Source organism: Notolepis coatsorum (assembly GCF_963971535.1).
Source record: "Notolepis coatsorum genome assembly, chromosome: 16".
NCBI lineage: Eukaryota > Metazoa > Chordata > Actinopteri > Aulopiformes > Paralepididae > Notolepis > Notolepis coatsorum.
This window is the reverse complement of record NC_140180.1, coordinates 57,403,482-57,422,371: the sequence shown is the minus strand read 5'-3', so window position 1 is coordinate 57,422,371 and position 18,890 is coordinate 57,403,482. Positions and strand designations below refer to the sequence as shown.

The 18,890-nt window shown below is 42.6% G+C and overlaps 1 protein-coding gene across 1 annotated transcript in view; it reads left to right on the top strand.

The window, feature by feature from the left end:
* The window catches only part of LOC311243106 (neuronal acetylcholine receptor subunit alpha-7-like), a gene marked incomplete at its 5' end in the record, with an annotated part of 167,529 nt that extends 162,474 nt beyond the window's left edge, over positions 1–5,055 (top strand). Inside the window, 2 exons of the mRNA XM_084332194.1 lie at positions 2,353–2,462; positions 4,152–5,055. Of these exons, the coding sequence (XP_084188320.1) occupies positions 2,353–2,462; positions 4,152–4,739 (698 nt within the window). The 3' untranslated portion in view covers positions 4,740–5,055. The remainder of the gene's footprint in view (positions 1–2,352; positions 2,463–4,151) is intronic.
* Between the last annotated feature and the right edge of the window lie 13,835 nt (positions 5,056–18,890).

Sequence of the window (18,890 nt, the reverse complement as noted above, 5' to 3'; positions counted from 1 at the left end):
TACTTCAGCAGCTTGTTTAGAGGTGATGTCTCTACTGTGGCCAGTAGATGAAAAAGACTGTGTGCTCTGCTCATTATCTTTCTCAAATATTCCCTTAAGAAAAAATGGTCTCCTAATGCTAAATTGACGCCCCGATTCACGCCCCGATTTCACAAAACTAAAATATTTTTCTGTATCAGGGTGCTTAGAGAAAGCCTCACACATTTGTGTGTGTGTGTGTGTGTGTGTGTGTGTGTGTGTGTGTGTGTGTGTGTGTGTGTGTGTGTGTGTGTGTGTGTGTGTGTGTGTGTGTGTGTGTGTGTGTGTGTGTGTGTGTGTGTGTGTGTGTGTGTGTGTGTGTGTGTGTGTGTGTGTGTGTGTGTGTGTGTGTGTGTGTGTGTGTGTTTCACAACCATCCATACACCAGGCCCCGTTCCCCGTACCTGGATAACTGAGTTAGCCGGATAACTTTCGGTTAAGTCTGACTTAAGCCGGACTTTCCGGCTCCCCGTACCTGGATTGTCCAAATCACCATGACAACAGATCCAAAAGTTTGAGCCTGGTCGAAAGCAGGGTTTAAGTTCAAGTTAGCCGGATGAAGCACAGCCACGCCCCCGCAAAGAAAGTGACAGCGCGTTTCCTGAAATTATTCCCACAGTCTAGGATCTGCTTTATACCATTCTGAATTACGTTTTTGTGCTCCATTCTTCCAGAGGGGGCTTTTGAAATGTAAAATAGACCCAAAATGCTGATACTAAATTCACTTTGTCCTAAATAATGCACGTTATATATACCGTGGCGCTCGCTCGGTGCGATGTACACATTATGTGGTTATTCTAACAACGCGCAGCATTGCAAATGTGAATCCCGCTGGGATATTTTTAATGATTGAAACCTATCGCTCGTTTGGCTCTGATTCCTTTCATATTCTCCGCTGTGGATGTTTAATGGAGCGCCTGGATTGTGTTTCATTCAAGCATAAAATTGAAGTGTCTATGCGTGGATTGTGGATCTTGTCTCGTTCATTAATGTATAAACAATGAATTGATCCCATCTGGCACAGTGGCTCAGCGGTAGTGCTCAATCCTGGCAACCCAGCGACCGGTGTTTGAAACCCCGTGTTTCCAATATAATTTTTTGGAATATAATATTAATGATTATACGCCAAAGTAGCCTAGTTTCAAGTTAAAATATTATAAATCTACATGCATTGAGGATGTCATTCTTTATATAGCTCTCAACGTGCACCAAATTGAATTATTCCTACATCGCAAAAAGAAGGGGAAGACTAGGTTTCGAACCCCGGTCGTCTGCGTGAAAGTCAAAAGAAGAACCCGTTACACCACAGTGGAGATAAGTAAAAGATCGACTATACATTCATTCAATCTTTATTTATACTCGATAATCAATCAATGGGATCAAGCCGTATCGTTATTTTGTATAACAGTTTAACTAATTATTTTCGCTAGCAAGATCTCATTTGATTATTCAATCCAGCAGGCAAGTTTAAAGAAATATAATCTGATTGATTGAGGTAATGAGGGACTTAAAATTAGCCTATAGATAACGCATTTAACTTGTCGGCGAGGCGATTGAGCCGTACTGCAATATGTTACTAAAGTTTTAAATCAATTAATCAATCAATGCCACTAGAGAATCAGGATCTCTGCTCTCGACACTTGCTGCCTTCTCGGCTGAGGCGGGCACGCGCACTTATCCTGGGTCTCAAGTCTGGCTTGAGTTAACGAGACTGAATCCACCTTCGAGGAACAGGAAAATCCCGGCTTCAAACATCGGGTTAACTGAATCTGGATAATGACATCTTGATCGACTTAGTTGAACCAGGTACGGGGAACGGGGCCCAGATGCCTAACAAATGTTAATATTATTGATCAGGCCTACTGTAGGTCCCTGAACTCCCTACCACCCTTTTGTCTCTCAGACAAGCAATGGTGTGGAACTGAGCAATTGTATGTTTGTTTTAATGTCTGTGTGTTTGTGTGTGTGCGCGTGTGTGCGTGCGTGCGTGTGTGTGTGTGTGTCAAGTCAAGTCAAACTTTAGGTGCATTATCGTAGTCAGTGAAAGCCGATTACACAAATTCAAATATCAAGAAGGAATGTGTGTGTACATGTATGTGTGTGTGTGTGTGTGTGTGTGTGTGTGTGTGTGTGTGTGTGTGTGTGTGTGTGTGTACATGTATGTGTCTGTGTTTTAAAGAACAGTACTGTATTACTGTATAGCCCCCTCCTTCAACAACAGCACCTACTAAATACTACAACTACTACTCTATCTACAGTATATGAAACTGTGTGTTTTCTGTGTATTATTTAGATATATAAGTCTTTATAGTTTCTTGTCTGTGTATTTTGCAGCTCAGTACTTTGCCAGCACCATGATGATTGTGGGCATGTCAGTGGTGGTGACTGTCATTGTGCTGCAGTTCCACCACCACGACCCCCATGGAGGCAAGATGCCTAAGTGGGTGAGTGTCAGGCTAAATACTTCATTTATTCATTATTGTCATTGTCATTACTATCATTGTTGCAATCTTTCATGTTGTCATGGTCATCATAATTGTCATCTACAATCTACATCATTACCATTACATCTGTACAATACAATACGTTGTCTATCTGTGGACCCCAGGAAGAGTAGTTACTAAAGCATTACATCACGCGCAGGAGTGGGTTGTGAGAATTAGACCATGCCTAGGGGTATTCTCACAACCCACGACTGCACGTGGTGTAATGACTTTTATACAACTGGCGCATTCATCCAACCTTATTGCTATACAATAAACACACATTAATTCAAGATTTATTGAAAAAACCATCCGCAGAAAAAGTAGTTCCCAAAAAGAAAAAGAGAAGTTGCCTCCATGTGGAAGCAGCTCGGAAGTGCATCCAACTGTTCTCACTGTCTCTCAACTAAGACATCCAACAAACTAACACATCCAACTGTCTTTCAACTAAGACATGTCTAACTAAGACATATGTATGTCATGTATGTCCTGATGAATTGAAAATGGGGGACCCTGATGTAAACAAGACGAAAGTCTTTCTCTGGTCTGCATCCCCTTAACAATTGTGTGTATTGAGCTGTACTGTATTGTACCCATTCTGCAATCTGTTAATAAAGTTTTCAATCAATCAATCAATCAGACATCCAACAAACTAACACATCCAACTGTCTTTCAACTAGACATCCAACAAACTGACACATCCGACTTTTCTTTTGTTTTGAACCTACTTTCTATAGAACTTCATTCTTAGATGATTCTATAGAAAGTAGGTAAAACAAATTTAAAAACGTTTTATTTGCCCTATATGGGGGGGGGGGGGTTCTTTGCCCTATAAGAGGGGATTTTTTATTAAATTTTTTTAAACCTACTTTCTATAGAAGCAGCTGGGAGGTGCGCTGTTTTAAGTGAGCGTGGATTATTGAATTGATTGATTGATTGATTGATTGCTAATTTTATTACTGTCCGCCTTGTTTCCAACTGGTTAAGTTTAGGCACTCTTTCGAAGTCGCTCTCTTTCGAAGTTGGTTAAGGTTAGAGTTTGGAATCAGGGCTGGTGGTCTATCGCCCTGCTCTAAAGACAAACTCTAACCTTAACCAACTTCGAATGAGAGCGACTTTGAAAGAGTGCCTAAACTTAACCAGTTGGAAACAAGGCGGACAGTAATAAAATTAGCAATCAATCAATCAATTCAATAATCCATGCTCACTTAAAACAGCGCACCTCCCAGCTGCTTCTATAGAAAGTAGGTAAAAAAATATATTTTTTACAATTACATCATCCAACATTGTTTAAGAAACTAACACATTCGCCGTGACAGAATCGTTTTTCATTTAGTCTTTAAGACCCTATCACCATATCCTTTCGTAACGTTTACTGTCCGTCATCTTGCTTTCACTTCTAAAAACTCGCATGGCGGAGTGATAGTAATACGGTTGTGGGCGGGTCCTGAGACCAAGAGCGTGGGGTTATTACAAATACCCACATGTAACCTGACTGTTTCAGCTAATCAGAATCGAGAAATTTGCATGCCGTTGTATAAAATGGTAACAGCTAATAGGAATCCAAATAAAATAAACATAAACATTTCCATCATCATAAAACCATAAAATCTATAGGGTGTGTGTCACTGACTCCCATTCTCCCTTTAGGTCCGTGTTGTGCTGTTGAACTGGTGCGCCTGGTTTCTCCGTATGAAGCAGCCTGGCGAGGACCGCAAGCGGGCAGGCTACAAGTACCATGCCCCCCAGCACCACTCCAGCACCAGCTCCATTGAGATGGGCACCATGCCCAATATCACTGTGCCCCTCTCCCAGCCAACCGGCACCTCCAACGGCACCATGAGCCTCTACTTCAGCAGCTACCACCCCATGGAGAGCCCTCGTTGCCCGCCGTCCAGCGACTCTGGGGTGGCCCTGGGGGGGCGTGTCTACGGCGACGAGGCGGAGCCCCCCGGGGGAGGGGGCAGCGGCGGGGCCATGGGGATGGGGGTCGGAGCCATAGGCGTGGTCATCCCCCCGCCGGAGATCCAGCGGATCCTGGAGGAGGTGTCGTACATAGCCCAGCGGTTCCGGGACCAGGACGAGGCGGAGGCCATCTGCGGCGAGTGGAAGTTTGCAGCGGCGGTGGTGGACCGGCTGTGTCTGGTGGGCTTCTCGCTCTTCTCCATCATCTGCACCTTCACCATCCTCATGGCGGCACCCAACTTCATCGAGGCCGTTTCCAAGGACTTCACATAACCGGTTACTACAGCACTGAGAAGGGAGAGGAGGGAGACGGGAGTGGAAGGAAAGATGATGGAGAGGGAGTGTAAGAGAAGTGGGATGCGGATTGAGATGGAGCAGAGCAGTGGTTCTCAAAGTGGTTCCAGGGGGTCTCTAGCAAAATGGGGAATATTAATCAATTAATTTCACTAACATATCAAGTAATTTCACTAATATATTCTTCACTAGAAGCTGTGCAGTGATAGAGTGTATAAGACTATTCTGCTCTCTCCTCTGTTATCTCTCCACCTACAGTATAGACAGTTATGGAATTCTGAATGAAATCATATATGTTTATGCTTGTCAGATGGGGGTCCCTTGGACATGAGGGTCCTTGATCAATTATGTATACATTTGGGTGTCCTTGACATGAAAAGGTTTAATATCCACTAGAGTAGAGTAGTGGTTTCTGGAAAGGGATAGGGGAAGGGGGCTGGTAAACTATATATGGGGGTGCCTGTGACCTCAGAATATAATCTCTAATAAATACCACATAAAAAAGGGTAATTATCAAATAGTTTCTGCCAATGATAAGGAATCAGTGTGTGATTCACACATTTAATCAGTATGGTTATGGTTGCAGTGGGTGGGCATGGAGGGTAATTCTATTGAGGGTTGAGCTGGAGTTGCCTAGAGCCTCTGAATCACACATCCCCTAACCAAGTCCACATTTCACATTATTTAACCATTGCTGGGTGGGTACTTGCTGGGCTTGATCTGATTTGACTTCTGACCGGGCTTATCAACATCCGTTACTACTGTAGTCACTAGCTCGCTGACCTATGGGATACCTGATTGGTCAGAATATGGATAAATCATTATGGACTCCCTCTTCAGCCAATGGCCTTCTCTTACATTGGTCACAGTGGATGTACTTTAAAGAAGTAAAACAAGATGACCGATTCCAAGCTCTGCCTTCGCTTGGTTACTGTTGCTAATAGTGAAATAAAAGTGATCAAATATATTTTTTGAAATCCAGGCATTATGTGCGTGTAAATTCATAATCTCATTCACCTGGACAACTAAATTGATTGACAATGTTGCATGGTATAACCTTAAAGGTTTGTCAGTGGAGTTTATTCCTACTGTATATGCCGTATACAGTACACGGTTATGGAATATCCATATACAGGAGTGTTCTTCCAGCTACTGGCTTGTTACCTAGTTAAAGTTACCTAAGTTACCACTAGCTACCCCCATGGTAAAAGTAGCATTAGGAAGTTGGTTCAGTAACTATAAGCAGAACATCAGTTTTACAGCATTTTACCAATGATTCTCCAGCGGGAAGATCTCAACTCCCTCAATGGAACTCCCTGGTCGTTTCTTATGCTCAGAGTGCACATTCTGTCACCATAGTGTTGCCAGTCATTGCAACGTGGTCTTAGCGGCCCGTGTCCACGTGGTTACAATACGTGTGCGGCTCCGCACTCAGACCCTCCGCGAAGCCTCTGTAACCCAAGCCGCAAACATCGCCGTCTGGACCGTGCTTTTAAGTTGTCATTCTTTAATACAAATATTTCTTCCTGACACATCCCCACTAGCAGAGTAGCTGACCAACGCTGATTGGCCAAGCAGTCTCACGTGATCATTGACACTGACGTCTGTGTTTACAACACTGTGATGCTACAACATAACAATGCTGATAGGTTTTCCCCATTAATGTTGTTGTATATACATAAAGCTCTAGAACAGGACAATATAACATAACATAGCTAATCCACCACATTTTACTGTAGGTAACAGAAAAACAGAGTTCTAGGCACAAGGTCAGGCCCCCAGCCGCTGTCTCCACTGTTCCTATAGTTTTGAGTTGACGAGACAAGTGGCTCTCTATCATTTGTCTCTCACTATCATTTTGTGAGGTCGTAGTGCTTGTATGGCGACAATTTCTAAAGTATCACAGAACCCGTAGGAAGAGAAGACGGCTCTCAATGCTATTTGGAGGCATTGTGCCATGTAGCCTACTGACCGTCAGATGGGGAAATACATATTTCATTTCATATTTAATTTAGAGTGGAAAGCATACCATAAGAGAGGATGACGCATATCCCACGGGCAATCAGATTAGTTCAAGTTCAAGTTCAACTTTATTTGCCATTTGCTCAGGTACATGTGTACAAGGCATTTAATTATTGTGTGGATCTCTCAATCAAGTAGTGAAAACACAATAAAATACATGTGTAGTGTACATACAAAAAACAAATACTTATCAATAATAATAAATAGAGAATCACATAATAAGTGGGGGGTGTACTGACCCTGTTAAAGTGTGTGAGTGTGTGCATGTAGGGTGGTGGGGTATGTGTGTGTGTGCCATCAGCTTATTGTCACAGTGTCAGAGGGTTTTGACTGCAGGGTATTTCACTCCAGCCTTAATGTCTTCAGCAAGACGTCTGATAGCTGTTGGAAGGAAGCTGCTGTGGAAGTGCTTCCTGTTTGTTCTGATGCTCTCAGGTTGACGGTGTCTTAGCTGATGTCTGGAGCTTCTCCACCTAAACAGGAAGTGTCCAGGGTGATGTGGGTCTTTGAGAAAGGCCCACAGTCTGTTCCTGCAGTGGAGGGGGAACAGAGTGTAAATGGAGGGGAGCTGTGTTCCTGTAATCCATTCTGAAATAATCCTCTGGAGAGCGGTCCTCTCCCTAAGTGTGGTGTTTCCATACCACACAGTGATACCTCTGGTGAGGACGCTCTCCTCAAGATCTCTGCAGGCCTCTGGGTAAGAGGCCGACGACTCAGGCCAGCTTTTTTCAGTAACCTGATGACAGAGACCCACTGCTGTGCCTTTCTGACGGTGGCCGAGGTGGTTTTCTGACCAGGCTGAGTTGTTGTTAATGTGGCCAGAAACATGAAGCTGTCGACACGCTCCACCTCTGTGCCTTCAACCCACAGAGGTTGCAGGGGGGGGGGGGTTGGTCTCCTTGGTCTCATCAGTATTCAGAACAAGACAGTTTTCCTCCCCATAGGCGAGTGTCTCATCCACTAGCTGCCTGCATTGCAATTCATCATTTCCATTTATGAGTCCTAGGATGGTTGTGTCATCGGCAAATGTGAAGATTAAATGGTCAGAGGCAGGGAAATCAAAAACAGGGGACAGGATATACCTCCAGGCAAATCGCACCCTGAAAGCTGCCTATTTCAGTCGCCAGGCCATTTTGACATCTACAGTACATCACATATTGTGCAACAACTTCATTAGTCTACAGTCAAACTGCATGGAATCCCATTGCTTCAGACTGCAGAGGTAATGTTTGTTAGCTTGTTGTTTCAATCATACGACAAAGTTATACTAGTGGCGAAAGTGATTTTAATGATAGATAGAACTGACTGTACTAAAATACTAAAGTAATGTGTTTCAATATTGACTATTTTGACATGAAAATAAAAATAAATAGATGGAGTGATAGATGTTTTTTATTTTGGCAAACATTGTTTAATTTTTTGACAAACTTCTCGTAGTGAGGGCTTCGGGCTAATTTTCATTTAAGCGGATGTTGGGGGTTAGTTTCATTCTTCCTCACTGGTTAGCAGTGTTGCAAGATATTATGAGATATCATTCTCCACCTAAGAACCCATTGCATACTTCCTTGAAACTTTGCAAAAAAAATAGGTACCATGAAAGGATGGGATCATTCTCTCACTCTCTTTCTCCTCCAAATAGCCAATAACGAAACACGGTTCAGATGGTTTCTTAAATACCCTGGTTTCGGACAAATATAAAAACGTATTACCCTATATACACAGTCCAGAATGCCAAATGTAATGATGTTTTCCCACCAGAAACGCTCATACTGGCGTACTGTGTCCACGTTGTGTGGAAGTGTGTCAACCTAATGCTTGTGTGAGAAGCGGCTAAGTGTGAGTGAATTAATTAATGGGTGAGGTAGTGACAGAGGTACTTTGCATCTAAAAATGTCAACTTCCTTCCTATATAGGAAGCTTCCTTGCATTTGAGACACAGCCAATGTCTCGATGCTCGAGTTTGTAAACACTTGAATCAACAGTATGGTGGGTAGCAACAGTTACCACGGTGTGATTGGAGGGTCAAGAAAAGAAGGCAGAGCTTGGGATTGTGACATACAGGATGTGGGCGGGCACTAAGGAAGAGAGTTTGGGAACCACTGGAGCATAAAAAGGGTTAAATAATGAAGATGAAAAAGGTGGAGGAGGGCAAAATAGGACTTGACTGTAGAAAGAATAATATTAAGTGGAAGACAACATTGTTGCTTGTCTTTCTCCTCATTTGAACATAGTGTAAATATGATGATGTTTTACCCATTGAATTTACGAGCAGGGGTGCGTTGCTGATTTCAAAGCTGGTTGCACTGTGTTTTAATGACGCCACATGCACGCGCGCTCCCACGCATGCGCATAAATGTTCCCTCGCATACGCACAGACTAAAGACAATGCCTAATTGCCTCTACGAATGGAATGTAACACATTTCATTCACAAGTTTTGTGTGAATGTATCTGAGAACGTATTTGAACACACCTGACGACCTGCGCTATTGTTATGCAAAGTAGCCAGGTGGGTACTTAGCGAGTTGGCGCATCAGTCGAGTGCAGCGCATTCATGTGTGCACACGCGTGCACATCCGTGCATGTGCGTGCGCATGCTTCTGCTCACAGAGCCGTCCCATGAGCAACGCACCCCTGTTTATGAGTATATTTGGAAATCTACTTCCTGTAAATAAATGTGTACATTGTGTCAAGTTCAGGGACCCACCTCACTCCCTCATTGCTATTTCAATTCAGTCACCTCAACTAACGTTGTTCTTGTGTGTGTGCAAATCCACGTACCAGTACATGTGTACAACACATGTGTACAAACACCACCTCAGTCTACATATATGAACTATTGAATCCTGGCTACTCTTAAACCTTTGAACTTTGACTTACAAGGAAGTCCAGACCTTCTCTGATGATATAACATTCTTGTAGAGTTGTGATAGGCTACTAACTGTCTATACTGAGATGTTTCACTGTGAGCTTTATGCTTTCACTTTGTTAAAGTCAACGTGGCATTAGACACAACTTTATTGCTTGCCCTTGCCACAGTAGAACCATAATCAGCTTGTTTTTTAATCAGTGGGAGTGCTTACTTATAGGGTTATTGATCAATTCTGTCTTGTCAATTCTGATCATTATAATTATAACATGTTTGCTGGTAAACAATATTGTAATTTTGTCTTAGGGCCCCAACAAGCAGTAATGTTAAGATATTCAAAGACCTCCTCAAAATACTAGAAAATAACTAATTTATATTCATAGTATTCTATTGCAGACATCGAAGTTGCCAAACAACAGGTGATTGCAATCAATTAGCAGGTGATTATCATTAAATGACAACTGTGGCCAATGAGCTGTGGCATTGCTCCATATCGTTTGGCAAAACATGTCATGAGAATACTGTATATAATCAGCCCAGGGACCAGCAGACAGTATCTCAGGGACTGAGATATTAAATCGACAAGATAACAAATCACTCCTCCTCTGAAAGGACTGGATGAATACAGGCTGTGAATTGTTTCTCTCTAGCATCCAGGTGAAGTTGTTGCCACAAGTTTATAAATGTTTTAAAGATGTCAGACTGGCTGGAAATTGTACTGTTGCAATTCACTGACTACAATACTGGGCAACAAAGGAAAACAGGACTGTGTGTGTGAGTGTGTGTGTGTGTGTGTGTGTGTGTGTGTGTGTGTGTGTGTGTGTGTGTGTGTGTGTGTGTGTGTGTGTGTGTGTGTGTGTGTGTGTGTGTGTGTGTGTGTGTGTGTGTGTGTGTGTGTGTGTGTGTGTGTGTGTGTGCGTGTGCGTGTGCATGTGTGCGTGCCAAAAATATACAATGGAATACAATACAAATGTTACTAGCTTGAGAAGAAAGGAAATCATCACCATATCTCTGGAGAACATACTATACTCGTAAAGCTTGTTGTGTTGACTTTATTCTGTGCGTTTGTTAGGCGAGTGAATTGACTGATGCACCATACAGGGGTTGTGATGTATAGTTCTACCCTTAAGGTCAAATCTGTGCTGTCAAACAGCGACCTCTAGGCAAACGTGTGCCTCTTGGTATTGCACATTGTTTCATTTCTTTTGGTCTGATGTGTGGGTTAGAGTTGAGTGGGGATAGTGGAGGGGTTTCCATTCATGGCCACACCTCAGGTTTTGCCAAGAGAGGTACTATATGGAGAGATTCACAGTATACTAAGTTACTATAGTCACAATATGGTTTATATATAATATAATTAATTGTCAATTGAGAATCCAAAATCAGAAAATAAAAAAATAACAATTTTGTTATTTCACTATCGGTTTATGAATCCGATAGTAAATCCCTGCTTGTCCTTCCATACAGTGCCAGTAACACACAACCCTACATGCTTTTCCTTCCGCCGTCAATAGCAACCCATCCCCTATACCCATTCAACTTCTACCCACACATCAGAACAAAACCAAAGAAAATGAAACAAAGTGCAATACCTAGAGGTGGTTGTTTGACGACATTACAGACTCTACATTTATCCTTCCAACCCTTTCACTCATCTTAGCTGTAGTCACTGCTGCTTACCAGTCTCTCTCTCTCTCTCTCTCTCTCTCTCTCTCTCTCTCTCTCTCTCTCTCTCTCTCTCTCTCTCTCTCTCTCTCTCTCTCTCTCTCTCTCTCTCTCTCTCTCTCTCTCTCTCTCTCTCTCTAACACACACACTTTGTGACACTCTTAATGTGATTTCTTTGCTCTCTACAATAATAAAATACTTCTTTATTCTCCATCTGGTCTCCTGTTATATATTATATTGATAGGATAGGATAGGAACACACCATAGGTCAACCTGTCGTAAAGAACCAAGAGATTAACACCAGAGGGAGCGGGGCTCCTCTTGCTAGTTCCCACAACTACTGCATCATTAAAGTAATCAATAATACAGTGCCTAGTAACATTCAGAAAATGTTCACAGGCAGAGATGGTATCGGGTTAAGAGGGAAACTGCTCCTAAAACAAATGGTCATCTCGGCCTGTGGGGTGTCACTTTGGAACAGCATGCATGAGACGTTAATGTAAAAATATTAGACAATTTAAAAGCAGTTATATAAACAAATACATGAAAGAGGAAAATCTAGAGTAGTACTGTTGCTTCTTATGATTATGACATATTCTATTACTGCTATCTTTTCTTCTCTCAGTTTCTTCTTTTTTAGAGTTTTTTCTTTTTTTATCATTTACTATAGCTAGAGCGCAAGAATCTGTGAATTGTGTGATGTAAGGAAGAGGCAGGACTAGATAAGCACTGCTTCTGTATAGCACTTCTCAAACCAAATTCTATGTTTTGGTTTCTTTTTTTTTATATCTTTTATATATCAATTTGTTGTGATAGTTATGTGCATTGGTTTGAGATAAATAAAAATCAATCAATCCTATATCAACGTTATTATTTGTACAGCTGGTAGTTAAACATAGCCAAATATTGTTGTGATACTAAACAAATACCTCACATGCATAATTCAGGTGACAGTAGCCTGCCCTAGACAGTGAATTGGAAAACTTTAAACTATTTATTTATGTTTTTGTCCATTTGGGAGATCACGCGATTCTGTGTAACAAACCATCTGGCGCAGGTTATATAATCTCCTGTTTACCTTTTTATTTTTTTGTTGTATCGTGACATAAATTAAATCGACTTTGTATGGGGGATATGAGTTGCCAGATTAGATTAATTAGTTTCATACACTATGTTTAATTATTCCTGTACAGTACATTCTGGCAACCCAAAATTTCACAGCATAATGTTGGCAGGTATGGGATTAAAAATAATGTCCAATAAAAGGCTGACCTGTGTGATCATGTGGCTTTATTTAGAAAGTTTGGTGCACTTGACAAAGTGCGAAAGCTAACTGAACCAAATGAAAAATGCAACAATGTTGCAACTTCACCCCTGAATGCACCCAGTCAACTAACACTTTTACTTTATGAAAGAGCCATAGCAAGGTTTGAGAATAGTTAAACATGCACTAGGGAACTTCATGAAAAAATATTGTTTATTTACTGCCATTGGCTTCCAGTGCATCTGAAAATGTGGTGATGAGGAGGATCTTAAAATTGATGCAGGACTTGACTGGAAGCCAGTGGAGGTGAATGAGGGTGGGGGTGAATGATGTGGTGCCAGGACTTGGTGCAGGTGAGAACCCTAGCAGCTGAATTATGGATATACTGCAGCCTGTTCAGGGCATTGCTGGGTAGCCCTGCAATAACTGAGTTTGCGTAGTCCAGACCAGGGGCGTTTTTAGGGTTAGAAATTTTTTTTTCACAGCAATACGCAATTTTAGAGTAATTTGAGACGAATACTGAATAACTAGATTAGAGGTTCTCAAAGTGAGGTCCAGGTCCATGAGAGGGATCTGGGCAGTCCCCATAGAAAATTCAAAGTTAACAGGACCAAGTCATCAGTTTCTTATTTATTTATTTAACCTTTATTTTAGACAGGGTACATTTTCAGAAAATCATAACCCTGAAGGCATTTCGTGTTTATTTTTGGTACACAACATTTCTAGGGGTATTAAGGGGTGCTGAATCCAAATCTACTGTATACCAAAGTCAAAAATGTCAAATAAGGCCTCAAAATTGAGAAATCCAACATGGCCGCCAGCGCCAGGCTGAAATCTATTTAAGTGCATATCTTTTTGACTAAACAAGGTAGAAACATGAATGAAATGTGTTTTTATATGTTTGCATACATGAGGAATTTAAAATCATATCCTGATTTTAGATCAGTTGTGAAAATGTAGCTTGAAACTCATATTTATAGCAGAAACGGTGGTCGTTATTGATGCATAACTCATCAACCAAATAATAAAGAAAAGCAGGATGATCCCAGGCCATGGATTTATTCATCAAACTCTTTTCTCGTGAATTTTTTTAATCAACATGCCATTTATGCAAATTAGATAACCCTTAATATGCGTACAGTAGCTTAGGTACAGTAATTTATTGTCAGTCATCAATCGTATTCAGGCAGGTGTCGCAGGTGTCTTGCAGTTGCATGATTCATCCAATGCCACTTTTCCTGAATAGAATAGAATAGATTATAATATAATAATAAAAAGATTATTTTACCATATCAATATAAGTGAATGTTCAAGTTTCTTTATTAGTTGTCATACAGAATACTTTGCATGAAATGTTTCTTTCTGTGTTGCTCCTGAGAGTGTGCTAGATAATAACAAGATAGTATAAAATAAGTATAATAAGTATAAAATAGAAAGTCAAGAAGTCAAGTTCGTAAACAAGTGTAAACAACAAAATTGTTCAGTGTATCTATACGTATGTACAGCTGGTACAAAAATGGTGAGGTATAGCTTAGCTTGTAGTGGTGAGGTGCAATAAGGAATGAGAATGATGTGCAATTTCCTTACCAATAATATAAATATAAAGTGTAAAGTGTGTCTAAAGTGGTAAAGTGGGTGCTACAGTGTGTTGTTTATTTAAGTGAGTGTATGTGTGCTGTGGGTGTGTTGATGGTTTGCTTATTGTTCATTGTTCATTCATTGAGCATCCTGATGGCCTGGGGATAGAAGCTCCTTCTGAGTCTCTCTGTGCTTGCCATGAGACTCCGGTATCGCTTGCCTGACCGCAGCAGTTCAAAGAGGCAGTTGTTTGAGTGGCTGGTGTCTTTGATTATTCTCTTAGCCTTGCCCATGCACCGCTTGTTGTAAATGTCTTGGAGAGTGGGAAGCCCACCTTCAATTGTGCGTTCGGCTGAACGGGCCACTCTCTGTAGTCTGCTGCGGTGCTATTCCCAAACCAGGCGGTGATATTGCCAGTCAGGATGCTCTCTATTGTGCATGAGTAGAAGTTCTTGAGGATCTTCTGACTCACGTTGAACTTCCTTAAGCGCCTAAGGAAGTAGAGGCATTGTCGTGCCTTCTTGATAACACTGTCAATGTGTGTGGTCCATGTCAAGTCCTCGGATATGTGGACTCCGAGGTACTTAAAACTGTTCACTCTCTCAACCGGTGCCCCGTCGATGCTGAGGGGGCTGTAGTCCCTGACCCGACCTCCTAAAGTCCACAATCATCTCCTTTGTTTTGCTGACGTTCAGGGAGAGGCTGTTCTCTTGACACCATCCCGCTAGAACCTTAACCTCTTCCAGGTAGGCCCTCTCGTCGTTTGCAGAGATCAGGCCCACCACTACTGTGTCGTCAGCAAATTTGATGATTGTGTTGTTGTTCCGCTGTGCCACACAGTCATGTGTGTACAGGGAGTGGAGGAGGGGACTCAGGACACAGCCCTGGGGGGCCCCTATGTTGAGAGTGATGGATGAGGAGGTGCAGTTGCCTGCTCTCACCACCTGGGGTCTGCCCGTCAGGAAGTCCAAGACCCACTGGCAGAGGTCATAGTTCAAGCCCAGGTCTCTGAGCTTGGCTATGAGTTTGGAGGGGACTATGGTATTGAATGCTGAGCTGTAGTCGATGAATAGCATTCTCACATAGTTCCCCTGCCTCTTGTCCAGGTGTGATGCTGCTGTGTGCAGCACATGGGCTATGTCGTCCTCCGTGGACCTGTTGGGGCGGTATGCAAATTGCAGGGGGTCCAGGTTGATGGCGAGGGAGGAACAGATGTAGCCTTTCACTAGCTTCTCAAAGCACTTCATGGCTATGGAGGTGAGAGCTACAGGGCGGTAGTCGTTGAGGCAAGCAGGCTTGGATTTTTTGGGTACAGGGATAATGGTGGACTTCTTCAGACAGGTGGGGATGACAGCCTGTTCTTTTTTTTTAAAACTTTATTTTTTAGCGTTTATCGCTTTTCTGGTCAAGCATGACCGACAGTTGTAGAGTGAAACGGGAGGGAGAACAGGGGAAGACATTCGGCAAATGACGGCGGGTCCGGGAATCGAACTCGGAGTCAACCAGAACCGTGACGCAGCACGGCTCCTCCCGACGCAGAAATAGCGCCGAGATACGCGATGAGCTACTGGAGCCCCCGACAGCCTGTTCTAAGGACAGGTTAAATATGTCAGTGAATACCGGGGCCAGTTGGTCGGCACAGACTTTTAGGACGCGGCCTCCGACGCCACCGTCCAGCGCTTCACCTCTCGCGATACTACAGGAATGCGCTTGAGACTTTGTTTATACTGCGGTACAAGAAAGACAGCGTCGTGATCTGACTTGCCGAAAGGACTGGCAGCATGTGATTTGTACCCACTCTTAAATTGCGAGTAGCAATGGTCTAAAATATTCCCGCCTCTGGTAGAACAAGTCAGATGCTGGTAGAAGTTTGGCAGCACTTTTCTCAGATTAGCGCTATTGAAATCACCCACAACCACAATAGCAGCGTCAACGTTAGCTGCTTGGAGCTTGTTTACCTCGTCGTGGAGCTTGGAGAGCGCGTCGCCTGTGTTTGCTTGTGGTGGAATATACACTCCGATCAGAATGACCGACGTTAATTCTCTTGGGAGAAAGAATGGCCGGCACTTGATGGATATATACTCCAGGTTTGGGGAGCAGTGGTTTGAAAGCTCCTTCACGTTGCCTGGATCACACCAATTGTTGTTCAACATGAAAGCTATTCCACCTCCCCGCTTTTTACCGGAATATTTTGGATCCTTCGATGTCCCAGCTTTCATGTAGAGATGCGTACATCGGATTCTGTCATAGTGAGCCAAGAGTAGAAGCAGCACATCTGTGTCATGCGCTGACACAACGATTGTTTCCACTGGAGCCTGGGCCCTGTTTCTTGTACCTGGTTCAACTAAGTCGATCAAGATGTCATTATCCAGCTTCAGTTAACCCGATGTTCGAAGCCGGGATTTTCCTGTTCCTCGAAGGTGGATTCAGTCTCGTTAACTCAAGCCAGACTTGCGACTCAGGCTAAATGCGCGCGGCCGCTTCAGGCGAAAAGCCAGCACGTATCGATGGCAGAGATCCTGATTCTCTAACGGCATTGATTGATTAATTGATTTAAAACTTTATTGACAGATTGCAATACGGCTCAATCGCCTCGCCGACAATTTAAATGCGTTATCTATAGGCTAATTTTAAGTCCCTCATTACCTCAATCAATCAGATTATATTTCTTTAAACTTGCCTGCTGGATTGAATAATCAAATGAGATCTTGCTAGCGAAAATAATTAGTTAAACTTATACAGAATTACGATACGGCTCTCTTACCCATTGATTGATGTATAGTCGATCTTTAACTTATCTCCAATGTGGTCTAACGGGTTGTTGTTTTGACTATCACGCAGACGACCGGGGTTCGAGACCCTAGTCTTTTCCTTCTTTTTGCAATATAGGAATAATTCAATTTGGTGCACGTTGAGAGCTATATAAAGAATGACATCCTCAATGCATGTAGATTTATAATATTTTAACTTAAAACCAGGCTACTTTGGCGTATAATCATTAATATTATATTCAAAAAAATCATATTGGAAACACCGGTTTTTGAACCCCGGTCGCTGGGTTGGCAGGCTTGAGCACTACCACTGCACCACTGTGCCAGATGGGATAAATTCATTGTTTATACATTAATGAACGAGAGACCCGTGTTTAGAATATCCTCTGTTTTGAATGAAGTTTATCTCTTTATCCTCATTCATTAATGTGAAGTCAACGGCTCATTCAATTTCTCAAATCCGTCAAACAGCGCATCTCATCAGACATCTTAATCCCAGTTACAATTAAAATAACCACATAATGTGTACATCGCACGAGCGAGCGCCACGGTATATATAACGTGCATTATTTAGGACAAAGTGAATTTAGTATCAGCATTTTGGGTCTATTTTACATTTCAAAATCCCCCTCTGGAAGAATGGAGCACAAAAACGTAATTCAGAATGGTATAATGCAGATCGTAGACTGTGGGAATAGTTTCAGGAAACGGGCTGTCACTTCTTTGCGGGGGCGTGGCGATGGTTCAGGCTAACTTGAACTTAAACTCTGCTTTCGACCAGGCTCAAACTTTTGGATCTGTTGTCATGGTGATTTGGAAAATCCACGTACGGGGAACCGGAAAGTCCGGCTAACTCAGTTATCCAGTTAAAGTTATCCGGCTAACTCAGTTATCCAGGTACAAGGAACGGGGCCCTGGATGAGAAAATCAGACGTGTATCAGCTTCCTCATGGTCAGCACTCAGAGAGGAGACTTCAAGATCTGGATCTGTTGACTTGACAGTTGTCGCTTCAGTAAACCTCCCTGATACTACAACTACAGGTTCATCATCCGGGCTGTGTTCTATCAGGTGGTTTGAGAGTAGTTGAGCGATATCTGATTTGTTGTCTTCAAGGGCCATGAAGCTCGACCAATCGGCAGGAACTGGAACAGACTTTGATTTCACGATGTACTGGTCTGTGGCACTGTTTGCGTTTCACCCTTGTGCCTGTTTTCATGGATTGGTCATGGTATCTGTCAAAGACGACATCTACCCTCTGGTATTTTGCTCCCATCTTCAACACGGTGTCAGTGAACTTGTTGGCATAGTCACCAAATGTTGTAGTGTCAGGTGGCTTTCCGAGTGCCATTACCAGAGCTTGGCCATCAATGACCAGGCAGCTGGGTCCCTGAAGGGTAAGATCTGCAGGGGTTTTAACTTGTTTCGTCAGTATATTTGCGAACACAGACTTGTTGGTGGAATGTAGACTCCCGTTAGTTGTGGCCAGAGATGGCGGGATGGGCATGAGCTCATGCTGGAGGATATTGTCAAGGTCTACCTTACGACCTGCTCTGTAAGCTGTGATGAGCCTTTGTAGAATCTGCCTGTCCACTTTTATGGTGTTTTGCTTGTTCTTGGAAAGTTGCACAACTTCATACAAAGAGGCAAATGTCTTGGCTTTGTTCTTTCGAATGGGTGATTTCAGGTTCAGGTGCTGGTCACTATCTGGAGGTTCACACAAACGTTTGTCCACAACCATGTTCAATTGTGCCTGTCCAAGGTGTTCTGCGCCAAGTATGGATTCTTGAATCTCCGGTGTGACTACATCCTTGTTGATGTATGTAAGAAAACTTACAAAAGCACATTTTATTCAGGTTTGTACCTTGTGTAGTCACACTTAACTCATTAAGCCCCACCATTTATTTTTAGAAAATTCGCCTAAAACAGCATGCTTACATTAAAATGCTTATAGCCTATATCCA